This window comes from Ursus arctos, unplaced genomic scaffold (genome assembly GCF_023065955.2).
Source record: "Ursus arctos isolate Adak ecotype North America unplaced genomic scaffold, UrsArc2.0 scaffold_22, whole genome shotgun sequence".
NCBI classification, from domain to species: domain Eukaryota; kingdom Metazoa; phylum Chordata; class Mammalia; order Carnivora; family Ursidae; genus Ursus; species Ursus arctos.
In genome coordinates this window covers 53,158,171-53,179,777 of record NW_026622897.1, presented here as the reverse complement: position 1 = coordinate 53,179,777, position 21,607 = coordinate 53,158,171, and the positions used below count along the sequence as shown (strand labels likewise).

Here is a 21,607-nt window from a genome sequence, read left to right as displayed (position 1 = left end):
GGTGAGACAGAGCTGCGTGCCTGGATCACAGGCAGCCAGCGCATCCGGAAACCAGGAGTTTGGAATGAGAAATCTGTGGAGTTCACTGTACAGTTATTGCAACCCAGATGATTTATGACCACGTTTAGAGGACCCTCAATATTGCTTCTTCCATCCTAACCCACAATTCACTCCTTCCATTCCATCAAGCATTTAGTAGATACGTACCTACAATGTGAAAGGCTGTGAGAAGGTGAACAAAGCATCCTCCCTTCACAGGGCTTGCTTAAGTTCTAGCAGCAGGATGGTATATTTAAAAGACAATCACACAGTTAATTATCTGGTTACAACTGTGATAAATACATCGAGTTTCCGTCACTTTTCTACTCCATGTCCTACCCTCTCTTTTCGATGTCATAAATCCAATGAACTCTTAGATCTCTACGCTATTGTATTTTCATTTGCTCTTGCTTAAAGTTCTCCTAAGTGATACCACTATCAGCACATCACTAGGAAAGGCTGTTTTTTCCTGCAAGTTTTCTGCAACATGCTGCCTGCTCAGCCTACTCATTACCCAGGAAATGGCTCCTCTCTCTTGTCCCGGGGTGCAGCAGCTCTGCCTGCCTCTCCTGAATTCTCTGGCTGCCCTCCCAGTGTTGGGAAGAGCAAGTGTCTTCTGTGGGACTCTCTTCCTGATGGAGTCCAAGTGGAGGACGGATCTCCCACCACCCAGGGCACGTCATGGATCTGTTATCTTCCTTCCTTCCAACTGCTGCAGCCCAGAGTATGCTCTGTTTGGTTCTTTAATGCCCACTTTGCCATTGGCTCCTCTAATACCAATTCAGAAGCCACGGGGACTGTCATGAGAGCCATTGCTGCTAGAAAGGATCAGAACTGAATGCCCACGGCTGCCCAAAGACAAAAGAACAGTGTCAGAGGCTGTTTGCTCAACGCGTGCTGGCTCCGGGACCAGCTCTGCCACGCACCTGCCGTGACTTTGGGTCCCTGAGCCTTGGTTTTCTCATCTGGCAGTGAGGGCTTTGGAGGAAAAGATCTCTGGGGCGTTTCCAATTCAATGAGCTCTTTTCTGAGGGTCCCCTCTGTGGTTGACAGATCAGATGTCACAATGGTCCACGCCCAAAGGGAGAGGGTGAGGACTATCCCGCCTAGTGAGCACCTGCTACCAGCAGGGTTCTTCCCCTTCATCTTGTCACGTGGACCTTAGTGGTCAAGTGTGTGGACTTGTGAGTCAGAAAGAACCTGATTCCAATCCCAGCTCCTACTTCCAGCGGTGTGACCTTTGGCAAGTCGCTTCCCCATCCTGGAGCTCATTTCCCTCATCTGTGAGCTCCTGGGTTGCTGTGATCCTGATGGAGAGAATGCTTGGACAACGTTTACACGAGAGCCTGAAACATGTAGGGCTCAGAGCTTGCTGGTGTGTCCACTGGTGACTGCTGTCGTCAGCCTTGCTTTCCTGGGGGAAAGGCTGGGCCAACATGATTTGACTCCCACCCAGAGGTGCACCTTGTCCAGATCTGCCAGGATATGTGGTCCGAGGTCCCACAGCCCGTGTTTGCACAGCCACCCGGGATCCTGGTGCCTGCCTCTTGTGTACCCAATCTGTCTTCCTGATCTCCAGCCCCGGTTCTACATCCCTCCCACCATATCCTTGCCCCTGTCTCTCCACTCTGGCCTTTGCTGAGCTTTGGCACTCCCCCACCCCCCGGCTCCCTCACCTGTCAAGCACTGCCACCTTGGTATCTTCTGTGGTGTGTCATTTGTGTCTTCCAACCTGGCCTGGCAGGGAAGCACCAGGCAGCTGCTGAGCTGTGGCCTGTTAAGCCCTCCAACTCCTCCTTCAGCCAGGCCTGCTGGGGTTCTCTGCCTCAAGACGGGGCTCCTTTGGAGCACTGTGCCCTCCAATCACCCAAGATCAAGGGATCTTCTTGGCCCCTCCTAGAGCATGTGTTGGGAGGGGACTGGCTTCTGGGATTTGCTGATAATGAGAACACCTTTGTTAACAGCCCTCAGGGGCTCCAGAGCTTACAGCCAATGGGACAGCTTTTATTGACATTATTCGCTCTGGGTTTCAGAAGAGCCAAGGGAGACAGAGGAGGAAATTAAGGTCCAGAGAAGTGAAATGACTTTCCACTGCGTATGCTGATGTTTAGGGTTAGAGCAGCAGGGCAGCTCAGCAGTATTCCATGATGGGAAGGGCAGAGGGTCTAAAGTGAAGAAGTCGTTGGTTTGAGCATCAGTTCTCATATATGTTAGCTATGTCACCTTAGGCAAGTTCTTTACCCTGTCTGAGTCTGTGTTTTTCTATCTGTAAAGTAGAACATAATACTACCTATCTCATAGAGTTTTTGAGAGGATTTAATGAGATAAGGGATATTGGATGCTTAGAGTGAAATATGATTATCTGAAAATTACTCCAGAAGTTCTCTGTGTTCTACATGGCAATATCCAAGGGACAGGTTGCCTGCATAGATTTAATCTCCTAGGGGACTGGTGGTGTCCGTTTCCTGCAGGGGAAGATGCAGCTTTCATGGGTTCTGAGGGTCTCAGGGTGCCAGCTGGCTTTCCTAGGACCTACAGTCGCTAGCTGGCATCTAAGCTTCGAACTGCTTCGTATCCAGTAGTTAGTTTGTTCTGCTCATAAAGCTACTCTCTTGCTCCCTTCCTCTCAAAAGAGAAGCAATCAGGGTCAGAGCATTAGACCCGTATCTCAAGATGTATGCGTGAGAGCTGTTAGCAGCCAAAGCTCAGCTGCTAGAGGGCAGGCCATCAACCGTGTCTACTACAGTCTACCACTCAAACCACTCAGATTCATTCACTTATCACAAGAAGTTCACTCCATTCAGACCTAGGATTTCCAGGATTCTGTTTAGTCACAATTTGGGGGGAAATTTCTAGGAGAAGGATTAGTAGGACTAGCTATGGCCCCTGCCACTGCAGCCAGCCCCATGGCTGCGAGCGATGCTCACCCTCTCTCTCCTCTACCACCCATTCTAGATTCCCTTCTCCTTTCCCTTCACATTCAATCACCTCAGTTGGTCTAGACGGCTTCCCTTCTAGCATGACCGAGACCCTTATCCCTGACAACTCCGAGCCCTGGTCATCAGGCTATGATTGCTCTCATTGCCCATTTACAGTTAAAGTTGGTCATGGAAGAAACAAGAAATGCTCCTGTGCCTGAGTGCCAACCTCCCAGCCCCCACTATGTAGGAGCAGTCTTGTTCCCTCCTGAAGATCAGGGTCAATTACCCTTGCAAGTATGGTAACTCCTTTTTTGATTGCTAGTATACTTGCACAGTGGGCTTAAAATGGCCAGGCAGCTGTCGTAGCTTTAAATTTAGTGAGACTTACTGTGTCTCCTGTGGAATCAGTACCATTTAATCCACAGAAGCTAAATTGTAGGGACTAGAAAGACAGATTCCCCACAGTGGGTCACTGTGGGTGACAGTGAGTGGAGACACTCTACCATCCACCCACTGGCTCTTGGCAGGAAGCATCACTTTTTAATGGGTATCCAAGCTGAAAATGGATCTTTCCCTTTGGACGGGAACATGGACTCCATTAACACTCCCTGATTGGAGCAGCTAGTGGTTTTCTTATGCAATTATTTCAAGCCTCCCACCTGCTTTCAACCATATTGCTGACACACAAGTACTTGCTAATGAATGAGTGACACTAATGCCAAAAATATAAGAACTTAGTAGGAAAATCATTGAACATCGAATTAAACGCAAACTTCTTGGCCCCCACAACTCTCTTTGTTTCTCTCTGTCCTATCACCTTATATTATTCTCTGCATGTGACTCCCCACTAGATTATGGATATCTTGAGGACAACAACTGTGTCTGGTTCATTTCCGTCTCTGGCATCTAGTAAAATTTTTTTCTGAATGATTGGATGATTGTATTCATCACATTGATGATTGATGAAAATTGTGAAAACTACAATTATTCTATAGCACCAGAGGGAAGCATTCTTGATCCAGTATTTGAGGACCAGGTTTTAGCTGTTTGCTCAACTGAATGAAGCCAAGTTAGACTGTTGAAGTTCATTTAAAAATATTTATTGTGTTTCTCCTCTATGCTAGGCATTGTCATTAGTGTCCAGGGATCTGAACTAGTTGTGTCTAAGGATCAAGGGTCCCCAGAATGCCCTGGGTCCTGGGAACGTGCCATTCTGGTGATGGCTGCTTTGACATCCTTGTTCCCCAGCGTGTAGGTGAGAGGGGTGAGGACAGGGGTGAGGATAGCATAGACCATGTTGCCCATGACGTGGAAGTCGAGGGACAGGTCAGCCCTGTAGGCCACATAGGCGATGGCAATGGATGAGTAGTAGGTACCAACCACCAGGAGGTGGGAGCTGCAGGTGCAGAAGGCTCTTGAGCGTCCTTCTCGGGAGCTGATGTGAAGCACTGAGGCCAGGATGTGGGCATAGGAGAGAAGCACCAGGAGAAAGGGCAGGAAGGATACCACCATGGTGATGCAGAAGCCCAGGAGCGTCTGGGGCTTGATGTCAGAGCAGGAGGCCTGGACCACTGCCAAGTGGTCACAGAAGCAGTGATAGATGTGAGCAGTGTTGTCAAAAGCCAAGTGGGAAGTCTGCACCACTGCGGGGATGGGCAGGAGGAAGGCAGTGAGCCAGGCACAGGTTGCTAGGGTGACATTGGTGTGCGTGGTCGTGAGGACAGGGTAGCGCAGGGGGCGGCAGATAGCCACATAGTGGTCATAGGCCATGACCACCAGGATGAAGGCTTCTGAGCAGGAGAAGCTGTGGAAGAGGTACGTCTGCAGGAAGCAGGCGGGGAAGCTGAGGAATCGGTCCCCAAGCCAGAGAAGGGACAGGATCTTGGGGACGGTGGTCATGGTGAAGAGGATGTCCAGGGCTGAGAGACTGATCAGGAAGATGTACATGGGCTTGTGGAGGCTGGACTCTGCCACCACAGCCACCAGGATCGGGGCATTTCCCAGCAGGATGAGCACGTAGATTAAGAGGAGAATCAAGAAGGCAGGGAAGAAGAAGGATATGCAGAGATGGGATGCCCACCAGGTAGAAGACGGGTCAGTAGTCCTCTGATCCAATCCAGATGGCTTCCATCATGGGTCAGGGCTGGATGTCCACAGACAGACATCAGCACATCTCTGGAAACCAGGACAGTCAGGGAAACATTAACTAGAACATTCATTTTTTTTCTTTTCAACTGTGGATCTCCATCCCACAAGTTTCTTCATGTCTCGGATTTCACTGCACAATTAAGAAGCCCAGGATGGTGAGGTGTCTAATGAGCAACGCTTGAAGGAGCTGGTCCTGTCCGGTGGGGAAGAGAGGTGGACACAAACACATGAAGGGCTGACAAAACCCCACATATGGAATAAGTCTTCTAATTAGCACTATCCCATAAGGCACAAAACTGACTTGAATATTAGTTAATTCCATGTAACTAGAGGTATGCAAGGCTGGGGTCTTTTTCGTTGAAATGCTACAGAGAAGTTTTAATATTAGGGTAGGTGGTAGATCACAAAATCTTTATGCAGTCTTCTAACCCTAGATCCATTGGTTCTTAAAAAAAAAAAAAAGGAACATAAATGAACCAAATCAATCAGATTGTGGAATTCAGTGGGCAAACTTATTCCATCTGAGAGGAAAGTGTTGAGAAGCATCCATTTCAGTTCAAATATCAATTAAGAATCAAGCAGCTTCTTTGTTAGCTCAGTAGCTCTTTCATGCATGTCTCGTGGGGTAGCCTAGGTCCTGCCACCATGGGTGAAGGAACATTCTGGATATGGAAATGTTGATGGGTCCCTCACCAGACTTTGCCCACTGTTAGCACTAGAATCTTGAGTCCAGTCATTCGGCACAAGCCCCTCTGGTCCGGAATCTCTGCATGGCAGGTCCTGGATGGAGTTCTTTCACCTGAACCTCGGAAAGATAACAGGATCACTGGTTGAGGGTGACGAAGCTGAAACCTGCAGTGAAAACTCTACCTACTTTGTGGTAAAGTTCCCTTGGTTCTACCCTCCTACCTCTGCGCCTAAGGTTGTCAGTGGCTTCTGATACAGGCTTCCAGCTCATGAGTTCTACAGGACCAGTGGGAACCCTGCTTTGGGGACCCCGAGAGAACCATTTCCGTACATCTCTGAATTCGATTCCTCTTCTGCACCCCATTCCTTCTTGTCTCACTCCATCTGGGCTGGGATGTTGTGTCTCTTGAATCCGCGTCCCTTGTCTGTATATTTCCATTCCCTTGAGGATTCCCTTTCTGGACCATCTTATTGTGGTGTCGAGAGGGAGAGCAGCTGCTTCCAAGAAACATTATAGACTGTTGCGTCCTTAACCCAAGAACAGCTTCCCTGTCTGTGGAGCTTCCCTCTGTCTGTCTCTGTCTAACCCAGGTGCCTGTGACCTCTCTTTGCATCCTGGCTCTTTGTCAGATCCAGGGAGCAACCAGAACTGATTTTCCCAGAACTGCCTGGTGTTAGTCCTGAAATTTCCGTGTCCTAGGAAATCGCTCTGTCCCCAGCAAACACGAATGTTGGTTACCCCAGAAAGGGAGAGGTACTGTGTACGACTTTGGCAGAAGGAGTCATTTTCTGAGTGGAATCCAGGTTGAAAATGAATTCTCCCTATTGGGAAAAAAACCCCTGGCCTCCAGGGACCTTCCATATGTCTTCCCCCTTCCTAGCTGCCGAAGCTTGGCAGGTGTTACTCATTAGCCATTTTACGCCCAGCACCCCGGAGCCTTCCTTTCTTGGCCCCAGTTCAGAGGGCACTGCAGAGAACTGGGAAGACTCAGAACCAGTGTGAGGAGAGCTCGCGGATCGCTCCGCAGGGAGTCACTCTGCTCCCCGGAGGCCGGGGCGGTTGAAGGTCACCACTCAACCCTGGCGGCCTGCCCGAGACCCGAAGGGAGACTCCGCAGCCCCTGGTACTGAGCTGCAGGAGGCTTCAGCTCGCCCTTGACCTTGACTCAGTGATCAGGGCCAGGGAATGCTGACATTCAGATCACTGCCTCTCTGTCCCAACCACCACGTGAGCATTGCTGCTTGGTTTTATAAGACCACCTCCAGCTTCTCTCTCTTCACAAAACCCTTCTCATGTCACAGAACGGGTAAGAGGGGAAATGGCCCTGCAGATAGGCCAGTCCCCGATCCTTTCTTCACAGACGAAGAATCGAAGAATCAGCGGTGCTGGGGAGCAGCCCTGGGTCAACAGCAGCTCGCTGCCAGACTTGGTCCTGGAAAGCAGGCCTCCGGGCTCTGGCCTTGGCCTCGGTTCACCAAGCCTGGACACCTGGAAAACCGGGAAGCTCTGCTTTCCACCTAGGGAAAAATCAGGCCAAAGGTTTTATTTTCCTCTCTCCGTTTCTTAGGCTGATGTCAGAGACAGCCATAAATTTCTATTTTCTTCTGAGGGTGTTTTCCAACAGTTTCAGATGGGCTGGTTACCAAACATGGCTCGAAAAATGCTCTTTTCAAGAAATGCCTTAAGGAAGAGATAGACTGGGCACAGCTGTGAGGAGAAGGTCACTGCAGCCAGGCCCCATGTCCTGAGCAGAAATGTTACGTGTCCCACGCCTGGTAAAAACCAGCTCCTCAGAAAGCCTCAACAAATATTTTTTAATAAATGAATTTATGACTGAAATGGTTCACCTGAGTGAAACTCAACTGTTTCCCCTAATGGACTCGTCGGAAGGTTTTCTATTTTCTTCTAGCACCGAAATTGATCCAAACCACAGTCCCTGAGAGTCGCTGTGAGTCTGGGCGGCCATGCCCTCCGCAGACTGGGCCCACATGAACGGCACGTGCCAGGTCCGCTGGGCAATCACGGAACATCAGAGCCAGAAGCCTCCTGAAACACCAGCAGGATGGTCCGAGCCCCATTTCTCCCCGTCTTTCAAATTAAAAAAGCCCAAAGAAGGGAGTGACTTGCTCAAGGTCACAGGGGTTGGTGGCTGAGCTGCGGCTAGGAGCCACATTTCTGGCTCCTCGTCCAGGCCCCCTAAGGGGCCACCTTGGGAGAGGCACCGAAGCTTCCCTGTCTGGAGGCCCAGATCATTCTGGGAGTTGTCATCCATGTTTCCCTCATTGACCTGTGGGTTCCTTGGGGCTGGAGATGGGCTCTGACTCCTCTCCTGGAAAACAAGCACCTCAGTGGGACCCATCTTGCTTCTTGGTGTTTCCACAGACAGACGCTGGAGCATGGCTGTCCCCACAACCTCAGGGAATCCTCTCCATCAGGTCAGACAACACTCGACCTGATGGAGACCTTCTGGTCCTGCTCCCTTATTGTTGCTGATAGCAAGGGAGAGGCCCAGAGAGGGGCTATGACCTGGCTAAAATCACACAGCAAATCAGCCCCAGAACCAGCCTGCCTGGGATGCTATAAATTGGGACAGAAAGATTTTAGCCCATTCTCTTCTCTTAGAGCCCTTCTCATAGTGGGGTGAGAGTCTCTATCTGCCTACCCCCCCAAAGCTTGCCCTCCCAGAACCTTGTCCTTCCTTGGTCTCTGACCAGCTCTGGGCACTGCCTTCATACCCAAAGCCTCTGGAAGGCTCCGTTCACCTGCAACCCAGGCCACTTCAGGTCCCCGTTCCCCCCCCCCCCCCCAGGCCAGCTCTGCCTCAGTGGAGAAAATGAGATTGGGGCTGAGCCTGGTCCCATGAAACCTCCAAGCCCCGCCCATCACTAGCCATCTGGGACTCTTCCCATTCTACCAAGGCCGTGCGTAATGTTTTCTGGGGACTCCCAAGTGGCTGATTAACAGCTACCTCTGGGCTTTGCTGATATGGGACAAGTGTAACAGTCCTCCCTGGGGCTCCGACTCTGTGGTCTGTGGATGTTTTCCCAGCTCTTGAACAACAACTGGGTGACAGACGAGGAGACTGGGGCTCGGAGGTGGGAGGAATTGCCCATCACATGGCAAGCCAAGGGCCAGAGCAGATCTGAGGCCTCACATTTTCTCAGGCTAGCCCCTGAGCCAAGCAACCACACGCAGAAGGAAAAGTTTATGGAAATTCTCTATGTAAATACGAAGTCCATCCTGTGCTATGGGCCAGGGGATGGGTTAGGGGCTTTGAGTGTTTTGAAGCTAGAGGAACAAGTGTGACGGAGCAGGGAGCCACTCAGTTTCCCAGATCTTCACTCTCTCACACTTGCCTGCCCTCTCTTGCTCACTCTTGCTCTCTGTTAGACACCTTATAACTCAGCCCAAACCTCCTCCAGGAAGCCCTCTGTGATTTCATCTTCCTCTAACCCCCCCCTCCCCCCCAGTGCTCTTGCTCTCCTCTGGACTAACCAGCCCTGGCTGCCTATGTTGCTTATTTTTAAAATTAGGAGAACTGAGGCTCACTATTCATTCCCGACTGAATGAAGCTGGCTGTGTGCCGGCTGCCCGATCACAGTGAGTCGACATAGTCTAGTGGGGATAGCCAGTGACAGCACTGACCGGCAATTATATCCAGTGTGATGTGTACGACTATAGAGTCGAAGGGCTCAGAGGAGGGAACAAAGCGGGCTTGCATCATGGAAGACGGCTTTTGGGTTGGTTGTGAATTATAAGCAGATGAGGAGAGCCCTCCCGGCCAAGAAGGCAGGGGCAAAGTCAGGAAGAGCTGAAAAAGCAGGAGGGTGTGTTCAAGGGGCAGAGAGAGGAGTATTTGGGATGCAGAACAGAGGGAGAGACTGGGAGTCTCAAAAAGGGAAGCTACAGAGGTTGACAGGGGCCAGAGAGAGAAGGGCCTCGAATTCCAGACCGAGAGACAAGAACTCAGCACGAGACATAGGAGAGTCGGGGCCAGCCTTCAGGCAGGGGACTAACAGTCAGCTGCCTGTTCCAAAGTGATCACCCCCACCGCCACGTGGAGAGCAGATTTTCATGGGAGAGGCTAGAGGCAGGGAGGCCAGCGGGGAGCGGGGGAGCAAGAAGAGGAATAGGGAGAAGTAACAGTATTCCCGATGACCGAAGCCGCTGCCTTTCCTGAGTTCTTACTCGTGCTAATGATGTGCCCAGGTGGTCACCCGCTTCATCTCAGTTCATCTGAGCGGTGGTTTCATTACCCTTGCTGTCACTAAGCCTGCTTTGGTCCCTCTTCTGGGCCCGCAGGGAGTCAGTCACTCTTAGAATTCTATCCATCTCCAAGGCCCACGCCTTTCACTACCCAGGATCAGAGGAGTCTTCAAGGGGCAGACTGGCCCACATGTGATAACTGCTTATGGAAGGGTCCAAGCATCCCGGCTTGGGCGACAAGGCAAACAGCAGTGGTGTTGACGGAGACGGAGGGCGCGGGGGTGGGCAGCGCAGGTGGGAAGACGTTTTCAGAGGAAGATAAGGAGTTCCGTTTTGGACATGTTGCATCTGAGGAGCCAGTGGGACATCCAAGTGCAGCCCAATATCTGGATGTCCAGCAGATATTTGAGGGTTTAAGTTTGGAATCCAGGAGAGAAAGCTGAGTTGCAAAGACTTGGGGTGGAGGTGGGGGGGGGGGGAGACTTTGTTTTTACGGAGCTAGGGAGAGCGTGTGGAGTGAGAAGGACGGAACCTTGGAGGAAACCGGCACGAGATGGGGGCAGAACAAGAAAGGTCTGCAAACGATGCTGAGGAAAAAAATGCCCAGACAGAGTGTAACCACGATGATTTTACAGAGGAGCTCCGGGAGGGGACCAAAGGTTGGGAAGCGGGGAGTGTCTGGGGCCCAGAGAGGAAGAGGCCACTGGTGATGCTGGGGTGAACTGGTCCAGAGGAGCAGCGGGTGTGGGAGGCTGAGGGCTGCGTAAGTGGAGAAAGGGGTAGACAGCATTTTCAAGATGCTTAGCTGTGAAGAGAAGTGTGTGGTTGGAGGGCAATGAGGGGTCAGGGAAGATTTTGTTATATTTTTAAACTGGAGATGTTTGAGCAGATTTCCCAGCATTTGTTGGTGGAAATAAGCCAGTAGAGAGGGATGGGAGGAAGGATGGTCGACAGAGAAGAAGAGGAGCTTCTGAGTCCGGAGTCTAGACTCGTGGTGAGTCCGGTGGGGGAGGGGGGTAGAAAAGGAGGGGCGAAAGAGCAGGTTTGTGGATTTAGTGGTGCAAGTGGGGGGTGGGGTGGGCAAGTCTCCTTTCAGGCCAGAATGGTGGGCGAATTCCGTGATCGGAGGTTGTGGGGAGCTTGTTCTCTCCACCTGGTGGGACCCGGAGCCTGTGTAGCGGGGCGGGCTCAGATCTCGGGGCCAGACGGATTGGATTCGAGCCTGGCAGTTAGCTCCCTGAGACCGAGTTCCGTCTTCTGTACTATGGGGGTTTGTTCAGTGAGTGAGTAGCTCTTGAGTGCAAGCTCTGTGCTCGTGCCGTGCACGCTGAGAAGAGGCGAAGGGCACGAGCTGGTGTCATAAGCACTTTCCACCCAGATTGCCCAAGCCCTGTCCCTCTCTCCTACGGGGCCACAGGGAGGCCCATAACGCTCACGGGCCAGGCCTCTCCCTCCTTAGAAAGTGGGGACGTCCAGATACGTCTCCAGGAGGAGCCCGTGCATCTCAAGAACGTTTCTGAGCTCAGAAGGGAAAACAACCGGGCCCCGCTGAAGTTCCCACCCTCGCAGAGGCCAGCAGCCGCCACTCTGCCCTGGAAAGTCGGTGACGCTCTGTCGCCCTGTCTCGCCCCTACCGCTCCTCACCCTCACCGGTGCGACGCTCCGGCAGACTCGAGAGGCTGGAAAAGGAAAGTGCCAAGGAGGAAAGGGAAAGTTATAAATACATTCAGGGACAGCCTACGCTGCCTTCCCAGCTGTGGGCAGGAGGCCACGGAGAGTCCAGAATCAGGGCCCAGGGTTAGGGCCTCCAGCCTTCGCATCACTGTCACCGTCCTTCCCGCCACCAGGAGGCAGTGATGCATCAGCTTTGGGGGCCAGATGCGTGCGGGTTCAAATCCTAGCTCCTCCACTTACCAGTTCCACTTGGGCAAAGGATGTCCCTTCTCCCTGCCCCTGTCTCCCCTGAGTGAATGCGGGCAATGGCACCAGCAACAGTGGCTGGCGTGAAGGTTTAGTGAGATACTGTAGGTGCGAGCATTCTGCAAAATGTGAAGGGCTGTGAAGTTTTCTATCGCTGTCACCACCTCAGCCACAGAGAGGCCACCCCTGGGATGTCTTCTCCTCTGAAGTTTTTCACCCTGGAAGGCTGGAGGCAGAGGAACTGGCCGATGGAAAGTTCCCTGAGGGTATGGCCAGCCTGTTCAACTCTCACTGACCAAGGTCACGTAGAGAACCAGGATATCACCCTGACTTTGTCTGTTTTCTTCCTGGAAGAGTCAGGAAACACTTTGGGGGCGGGGGGAGTTGGCAGTGGTCCTTGCAGGGTGAGTGCTAATCTTGTGACAAAGGGAGGAAGTGCGTTTGGCCAGGGGGACAGTGTGCATGTACTGGTACCAAGACATGAGTGTGTGTGGTATGCTCTGGGCGGAGGACCAGGGCAGGTGGGGAGGCCGGTAAGGTAGGTCATAGGTATGTGACAACAAACATCAATTTTTAGCTAAAAAAAAATAAACTTTGCTCTGAAGAGCAGGGCTGGGGTGCCACGAAATTGGGGTTTGGAAAGATGACTCTGGGAGAACGGAGGAGATGAATTCGAACAGGGAAACTGGAGTCACAGAAGAATAAGGGGACTGCAAGAGTCTGGGAGAATGAGGAATGGACCCTGAGCTAAGGGGGACAGGGAGGAGGAGACAGGAATGTGAAGGACAGAGAGCTGCCATGGGCTGTGGGGAGGGAGGGGCGTCAGGGATGGACCTGACTCCAGGGAGACTGGAGGAACCTAGGAGGGGCAGGTCTCCAGGCCATCGATGAGCTCTTGCTGAGCCAGAGGTGCCTGGGGGAAGCCCCCAGGAACAGGTGGACATCAGGAGGGAGCCTGGGCTGGAGCAGAATCTAGGAACCACCTGCTGGGGCTCAAGCCCTTTCTGTTGTGGGAGGGAAACCTGAGATTAGAGGAGGAAAATGACACACCCAAGGTCATTCAGATGGTGATCAGTAGAACAGGCCCGGACCCGGTCAAAAGTGCTTAGCTCCTTCCTCAACTCTCTTCGAGCCCATGGTTTAGGGACTGGTGGACAGATGACTGAGTCCTCAAACTAACCCTCTGAGATAATTAAGTGCCGTGAGTCTGGGCACAAGTTCTGGAGCCAGACCGTCTAGGGTAAATCCTGGTTCTGCCTCTTAAAGCTGTGTGACTTTGGGCAGGTGTCCTCACATCTCTGTGCCTCAGCTTCCTCATCTGTAAACTAGGGGTGCTAATGGGTAGTTGGGAACATTAATTGGGTCCGTGCAAGTCAAGTACTTAGAACAGTGTTTGGTATGTGATTCATGGATATCATTCATATTTACTGTATCAATATTACAGTTGACGAAACCGAGGCTTAGAAGAATGAAGTGGATGGGGCGCCTGGGTGGCGCAGTCAGTTAAGCCACTGACTCTTGGTTTCGGTTCAGGTCATGACCTCAGGGTCATGATATCAAGCCCCATGTCAGGCTCTGTGCTTAGAGCACAGTCTGCTCGGGACTCTCTGTCCTTCTCCCTCTGCCCCTCCGCCCTGCTCTCTCTCTCTTTCTAATATAAATAAATAAATCTTTAAAAAATGAAAGCAGAAGAATGAAGTGGCTGTCCAATGCCGCACAGCCGATTGTTGGCAGAGCTCAGGCCTGAGGGACTCCAAAGACTGGATCCGTTTGCTTACGCTGAACTGCCTTCCCTGTGCCTATCTCTGGAAGACGGTTGATGTTTTCAACTCAAGAGACAGGAGTCCGCAACCTAAGGACCCGTAGGAAGGGATTCTGTGGGCCCGGGCTCAGATTTGCTGGAAAGCTCCACCCCTGCCCTTGCTAGAGACCAGGTCTGCTCCACTTGGGACATCTCAGGCCTGCTCTCTCTGTTCCCCCAGGAAGACACATCTGTGTTTCACCCAGAGGACAAAACAGGGCAGGCCTTTAAATAAGGACGGAGCCCCTTTGATAGTGAGAGTGTTTGAGGCATGAGTGCCGGAGCAGTGGGAGCGAGCGAAGCTAGGAAGGGTGTGTGCGGAGTGGGGGGCGGGGGGTGTGCTCGGCTGGAACGTGAGGAGAGGACCAAGCAAAATGCAAACGGGCAGCGCTCCAGGTAAATGGCATTGCTGGGACCAGTCAGCCCGTTCAAGCCTCTCCTGAGGGAGTTAGAGCAGAGCGCAGCCGGGGCCCTGACGCCAGACGGAACGCTCTTGGCCCCAGCAACCCTCCCCGGAGCATCCGCGGAGGGCCGGCCGGCTGGGATCCGCTGCCTGTGCGCTCGGCTTCCTGCCTTCCCCATCTGCACGCTCGCAGGCCCATCAGGGAGGAAGTGACTCATCTTCCTAGATGAAGCGTGCGGCGTGCTTCCCCAGCAGCTGTCATAAACTCTGCCCGAGTCCCAGAAATGATGCTCAGGGAGTACCGGGCCCTCGGGTTTGTGTGGCTCGCGCGTGCCGTGCTGCGCATGCGCTCTCTGGAGCGGTTGCCTCAAGATCATAAAACCCTAGTCGTGTTGATGGAGCACCCACCTGCCCACCAAGCGCTGTGCGAACACGGCCGCTCTGAGCCCCGTCCTACAGATGAGAGCACAGAGGCATAAAGAATTCAGCAACACACGGCTGCGGAGTTTCCGTTGGGGAAGACGCAACAGTTGCGGGGTCGGGTGGTGCTGGCTGTACAAACACGTGAATGCGCTTAATGCCCCTCGATGGTGCGGTGGCTAAAAAGGTCAATTCTATGCTATGTCTATTTTACCACAATGCAAAAAAAAAAAAAAACCCTTACAAACAAGCAGAGAAGTAACACAGTGACCAAGTGGAGAAGCCAGGAGTCACACGCAGCAGTCCCACCCCCAAGCCTTGTCCTTGACCATCCCCTGTTTTGTCTCATTTGCAAGTGGAGATACTGATTCGGGAACCAGAGGCACTTTCTCCCGAAGGCACTGGGGAGATCAGGACCCGACAGTTTTACGCAGGGCGGGGCAAGGGCAAATTGAAGGGTTGGAAATTTCCCTCAGGCGGGAAGGAAGACGGGCTGGAGGTGGGGAGGCGGCTGGGGCAGGGCCCAGGCAAGAGCCACGGGTGGTCTGGGCCAAGATGGGGACCGCAGGATGGGAAGAACCGGACAGCTTGAAAGACTAGTGGAGCAAATAGGCAAGTGTGGAAGGGAGGGAGAGGCAGGGACAGGCTGTGACTGCTCTCACTGGGCTCCCCCTGGCCTGTCCACTTCGGCCTCTTCTGACAGTGGGCCTCTGCCCCTTTCCCCTGACTGGAGGAGTCTGGGCGGAAAAGCCTGGGGCACAGACCTCCTCTCCGGCCCCCAGGGGGCAGTGTTGCAAAGTCTTCTGGGAGCTGGAGCCCTTGCTTCAAACTGCCTGCAGTCAGGGGCTGGTGCTGGCGCCCCTCCTCTCCTCTCCCAGCCTTTGCTGCACCCCTCCCCCATGTCCTCTCTCCCAGGAGCCAAATTATTAATAACCATAATCCCTCATGTCCCACACCCGACACTTTACAAAAGCAGTGGCCCATCCATTAGCTCAGATGGTTCTTCCCCAAAGACTGGGGTGAAGCAGAATGAGACCCTTCTTTTTATCCCCCCACCACCATTTTATAAGGAAACTGAGGACCAGGCAGGAAGTGGGATCTGACCAACGTCAGTGTGTTGGTGGCGGAGCCAGGGCTGGGAGCCACGGGCCAGCCAGCACCCAGTCTGGACCCTGTGAGAGGGCATAGCCCTGCAGCGCCCATAGAACCACAGCTGCTAACAAGGGCCGCCCAGCCAGCCTGCAGAGCCCCAGTTTTGCCCTTGAGCTCCCTCCCACCTCAGGGGCCTTCTCGGTGATTTACTCCCATGGGGTTGTCAGTCGGGTTCGACTGACCTGGCACATACCCACCCTGATTTACTTCCTCCTCATCCTCTGCCTGCAGAATTACAAGAGTCACCCTATTACCATCGTCAGCCTGTTAATAATGGCTCATGTCTGCTCAGCTCTTAGAACTTAGCAAGCGCTAATCCATCTATTAGCTCATTTCAGCCTTAGGACAGCCCCGAGAAGGTATTTCACAGACAAGCTCTGAAGATCAGAGAGGGCAAGTGACTAGCCTCGGGTCACCCAGCTAGGCCTTGGGAGAGATTACAATCTGGGAGAGGGAAGCTATGCACACACCAAGTTGAAGATCCGGGGAGATGGTTGGGGTTTATTGTGGCTTTGCCTGCAGGGGTCCTGTTATCTTGATTTTACAGATGAGGAGATTGGGTCTCTGAGGTCTTCGGACTGGGTCAGGATTGACCTGTCTGCTGCCCATGCTCACGCTTTTTCTGGGGCCTGGGGCTACCATGTCCAGGCGGGGATGCAGGGTCCCTAGCATAGCATGCATTCTCTCCAGTCTGGAGGGAGAACCTGGTGGGGGTGAATGCCGTTGGACCCAGCGGAAGGCTGCTGTTGGGGCAAAAGGGCTTCTCAAGGAGGAACCTTCAAGGAAGTGTAAGCTGTAGAGAGAGCACAGCGTGGGCTATGCAAGGCCGGGTGGGCTGGAGGAGCCAGTGGCTGTGCTGAGCCGAGGTGGGCCAGGCTGAGTGGCCGGCCGTGCACCCACCTGCCAGCAGACCTGTGCTTCTCCTCGCATGATTGGGACATTTTCTGTGTCTTGATCCAAGAGTTGTGCCAACAAAGAGGGGTAAGGTCCTGAACCCTTGGCAGGCTGGGGTCTGTTTCTCATCCACCAGAGAGAGAAACTGAAGCCTAAGGAGAGACTGTGACTTCCCTGTGGTGTCTCCAGGCCTCAGTCTCCCAGTCAGAAAAAGGAAAGGATTGAATTAAATGTGCTCCAGCTTCCTTCCTGCTCCGACCTTCTAGGTACCATGCGTCCGTCTTTGCTGTCCTTGGCTCAGATCCTGGCCCCCGCTGTATATTTGACTTGTAGCTCTGGGCAAGTCACAGGGACTCTCTGAGTGTCATGGTCCTCATGGGTGAAATAAGTATGACACAGCCCTCCTTGAGCAGATTAAATGAGCCATGCACGGGAGCATGTCTGTGTAGCTTGGGTTCTGACCCCAGGCAGCGTCTGGGGGTGGGGAAGGCTGAAACTCTGACTGAGGTCCTCACTTGTCTGCCCGGCCAAGGGTGCATTTATAGACGTCCGTTCCCTGGCTGCCAGGCTGAAGGGAAGTGGGAGCAAAGGTGCTGAGATGGCAGTTTGGAGCCTTTTTCAGGAAGGAGCCTCTGGCTACTCTTCCCCTTCCCACCCCTGCCTCCCCGTCTTCTGGGCATTCTCACAGTGACACTCATGACAGTCCCGAAGGTGGGTGGTTTGAGGTCATGATCTCCATTTAACAGATGAGAAGACTGAGACCCAGAGAGGAGAAAGGACTTGCTGCAGATCCCATAGCTAGTTAGTGACAGAGCTGCGACCAGAACTGAGGTCTCCAGTCTGGGGCTCAGCACTATGCCGTTATACCCAAATTCAGATAGTTCTATAAAATGAGGAGTGTCCTATTCTTCAGGGTTTGCAAACCCCCTACGTGGGTTGATTTAAGAAAGGAAGGGCCCGGGTTCTGCAAACAGCCCAAGGTTTTATGAACAGCATTGGGCTCGGCATGAGACAGAAGACTGTGTGCGCGTCATGGGGCCTCAAAAGCTCTGCCAGCCGTGCTGGGCTTTGCCAACAGCGTGGGACTCTAAAAAAGGCATCAAGTTTTGCAAACTGTGGGAATCCGCAGATGGTGTTGCAATCCACACACTGTGGGGTTCTGTAAAATGCACAGGGTTCAGCAAACACCGTGCGGGCAAGTGGTAAAGCTGGGGTGCAAGGCAGGTTGGTTGAACAAGCTGGGGCCACCCACGATGGGACGTCACTGCGGGATTAGCCCAAGAGCCACCCGAAGGCCTGTTAGTCTCATATCCAGAAGCTGCTGGGTAGCTGACCCTTGCTGCAATTCCATAGTTGAGCTCAGGAATATTCTCGGCCCGGGGTTGCGGCAGCCTGGGGAGGCCGAGGTGATAAACGAAGAGCGCTCGTGTCTGAGGTTATTGTGTGTTCCAGGCCTTGTGGGGCGTTGCGCACTGTTTCACTCAGAGATGGACGCGATGACCTTAGCCAGCCAAGCTGGGCCCGGCATGTCCCCAGACCGATCCATGTATACAAGTTTTTCAGCCTCTGAAGCCAAGATGGAGGCAACTGAGTTTCCAGGAAGCCCAAAGGAACCTTCTCTCTCTTAACCATGCACCTGCAATTTGGAGTCTGAAGGTGGAAGCTCCGCCGGTCTCTGCCAAGACTTGCACTACTGACTTCAGTCGGAAGGATTTAGAGAAATAGAACCAATTTGTTTTTTTCAAGCAGGAGCGGGCCCTGGCCTTTGTATCAATCGGAACCAACTATTGACCTTTCCTAGTATGGTGGTCGTGCATTCACATTTCTGGTTTCTCAGAGACAATCAGGCGATGAGTATCTATTGAGGGCTGCTATATGCCAGGCTGTGCACTGATTCTTTCCAAGACTCCCCGCGTGCCACCAGCTCCCTCAGATAGCCCCCGGGAGCCAAGTGGGGTTGATGTATGTTTCTCTTATCACTGCATCCTGAAAGTTGGATTCCAAATCCACATCCCCATTTCATGCAAGGACCCTATTCTTGGAATTGCATCAGGTTCACTTCTGTATCTTGGATTTGGGGAAACCCAGAGGCCTTCCTCAGAAAATGCAGCCTGGGTGGGTGGAGGAAAAAGCCTGGTTCTAGCATCAGAGGTTCAAGGCATGGCCCCACCACCCACTAGCTGGGTGATCTCTGGGCAGTTATCGAGACTCGATGCGTCATCTGTAAAATGGGGGGATAAATACCTGGTCTACGGAGTTGGTAGACCCAGTGGGGCCTCACTCTCACGTGTAAGAGTGCTGAGCAAGCTGGCCAAGGCAAACGGGTATGGTTCCTCTTGCTGTCCTGTTCTGAGCCCTGCCTCTGTGGCTCCCTTCTCTGAGCTCCCGGCCTTCAGGCTTGGCTTTTTTCTTGCTTGCTGAACTTGCATAGCAGCCCTGCAAGTGAGGGGCCAGCTGTCCCTTCTTTATGGATGAGGGAAATGATACTCAGAGTTGCAGAAACTTGTCTGAGACCACGTAGCTGGCTGAAATGAGTCCCAGGTCTGTGGGGCTCCAAGGCCTCTAGGCTCAGCCTTCAGTCCAGAAAACCCTTGAAATTTCAGATTTGCTCTTCCGCTCCCCAACCCCCTCCTCCAAGATGGAGCTCCACTTTATGGGGCTGCTACCATGAGTCCCTCAAGGCAGGCTGGCCATTGTGAATCCTGGCGAATGGACTTATTCCTTTCTCTGGATCCTCAGAGCTCAGAGAGGAGATGGGGGTTTAGTGAGAGGGGGTGAGATCTTGAGGGGGCCAGGGATTCTGGGCAGGGGGACACTGGGGGAACAGGGGCTCTCTATGGGGCTCATGGAGGGTGACGAAATTTCTGTGATGGGGGACCAGAGCTTGGTGGGGGACAGATTGAGAATGGGAGTGCAAGAGGAGACGGGAGAATTGGGACTGAATGAGACCAGGGCTTGGGGACCTTCAACATTCCCTGTGACCGCCACCTCTCTACTGCTAACAGAGGAAGAGAAAATAGCCAGGGGAATGCTGAGGCAAGAGGATGTGAAGGAACAGGCTGAGGGGAGGTGACACAGCAGCCTCCTCCCAGCAGCGGGGCTGGATAGAAAGAAACCCAGCCTCCTGCACCACTCTGGCCCTGGGCTGTCCCAGCCAAAGATCAGAGGAATTCAGAGACACAGACAGACAGAAGGACAAGTAACAGGCACTTAAGAGAGTGGAGTCAAGTTTTCCGGGAATTCCTAACCCATCTCAGAAGAGGTGGCTGCTGTCCAGTGTGGCGTGGCCCGAGCAGCACCGGTCAAGGACCCGGAGGCTCCACACTAGTGCCTCCCTTCTGTGGCTCGCGGCTGCTGTCTCCAGGGACCCCTGATAAGGCCTCACTCCCTCTCCTGCTCGGCCCCACTCTTGACATTGAAACAGGGGCTGGAACTCACTGCACCCCCAAAATCATGGGACCCAGGATAGGTAAGTTTGGGATGAAATTAAGGAAGGGGCTTTGGGAGGGAGTCTGGGGGCCACATTCCCAGTGTGGAGGGTGAGGTGGCTCTAGAGCCAAAATGGGTGTACGGGGTGTGGTGGGGTCGGGAGCACGCAGTTCCTGGTGCAGAGCCAGCCTTAAGGCCAGACCTAGAGAAAGTGTGTTGAGTGAATGAGTGAATGACTGAAGGGGTGGGAAGGGACGCTGTTTACTCAGCTGGAGGCAGGGAACCCAGCCTACCTTCCCTGATGAGATAGAGACGCTGAGAGGAGCATGGAAATTCGGGCCACTCGAGCCCGTCGCCGAGCCCTGTTTCCCTCTCTGAGCAGGCAGAAAGAAAGACAGACAAAGCAGAGAAAGGTACAGATGAAAGTGGAGTCGGAGACAGAGCACGTGGAGAGATACGCAGTCAGACAAAGGCCGGGGCAGAGGAGAAGACAGAGGCCAACAGGTGTCTGCAGGAATGTGCAGGGACAGCGCAGGACGTCCGCCCCAGAGAGGCGGCTGCAGACGCAACAGGGAGAAACGAAGAGAAGCAGACAGACACAGACAGGAGAGAGGCAGACGTGCCACAAAGAATCTGAAAGCTCAGCACAGAAGAGAAAGGGATTCAGAGAGAGACTTGCAGAGCCCAGCCCGGAGTGTGCCACGCGCCACGTGGAGAGGGCGGCGGTTCTGGGAACGGAGCACCCCGCTGCGCATTTCTAGGGCAGAGGAGGGAGGTGGAGGAAACAAAGGGTCTTCAGACAGGGTGCCCTGCGGTGATCACCGCTGGCCTCCTTCCAGCTGTCTGTCCTCCGCTGGCTGTGCTAGCCTCACACCCACTCGGGCAGGAGTGAACCTGCCCCCTGGCCCGAGCGGGTGGCGCAGAGGGCTTCGTGGGCAGGCTGACGCAGCCTGGGGACCCTGGCACGCCAGGAAAGGGGGGTGGATGCTTCCTCTGGAGGCCTCGCTGGAGAGATGACAATGAGGTCAGACTTGGGCGGGTTGGTTTGGAGATGGGCCACTGACAAGCCAAATTCCCCAGCAGCCTTGGCCTGCTGCAGGATGGGAGTGTGGTGACCCTATAGGTATGGGAAGAAAGTGCTTGTCCCCCCCACCCCACTGTTTGTTTGTTTTTTTTTAAAGATTTTATTTATTTATTTATTTATTTATTTGACAGAGAGAGAGACAGCCAGCGAGAGAGGGAACACAAGCAGGGGGAGTGGGAGAGGAAGAAGCAGGCTCCCAGCAGAGGAGCCCGATGTGGGGCTCGATCCCAGAACGCCAGGATCATGCCCTGAGCCTAAGGCAGACGCTTAATGACTGAGCCACCCAGGCGCCCCCCCCCCACCCCACTGTTTTTCTGACCCCTGCAGGGCTCAGCTCTAGACTATTCTCTAGTTGCCCCCACCTCCCGCACATACAGCAGGAGGCTGACCCCAGCGTCTGCCCACCGGGCCACCAGGAGCCGCCTCTGGCTTTGCTTCCTGGGCCCCACCCTGAGCTGAGGCCAGGCTTCCCCTGTATTCTTTCTGGTCAGAGGGCATCTGA

At 53.4% G+C, this 21,607-nt stretch overlaps 1 protein-coding gene and 1 pseudogene across 1 annotated transcript in view; one reads left to right on the top strand and one right to left on the bottom strand.

Annotated features, from left to right (window-relative positions):
- Positions 1-4,130: 4,130 nt before the first annotated feature.
- Positions 4,131-5,091, bottom strand: LOC113269461 (olfactory receptor 2AT4-like; annotated as a pseudogene).
- Positions 5,092-19,729: 14,638 nt separating this feature from the next.
- SLCO2B1 (solute carrier organic anion transporter family member 2B1) overlaps positions 19,730-21,607 on the top strand; it is a 46,200-nt gene continuing 44,322 nt past the window's right edge. The window contains exon 1 of the mRNA XM_026518109.4: positions 19,730-20,061. Coding sequence (XP_026373894.2) covers positions 20,046-20,061 — 16 coding nt within the window. The 5' untranslated portion in view covers positions 19,730-20,045. The remainder of the gene's footprint in view (positions 20,062-21,607) is intronic.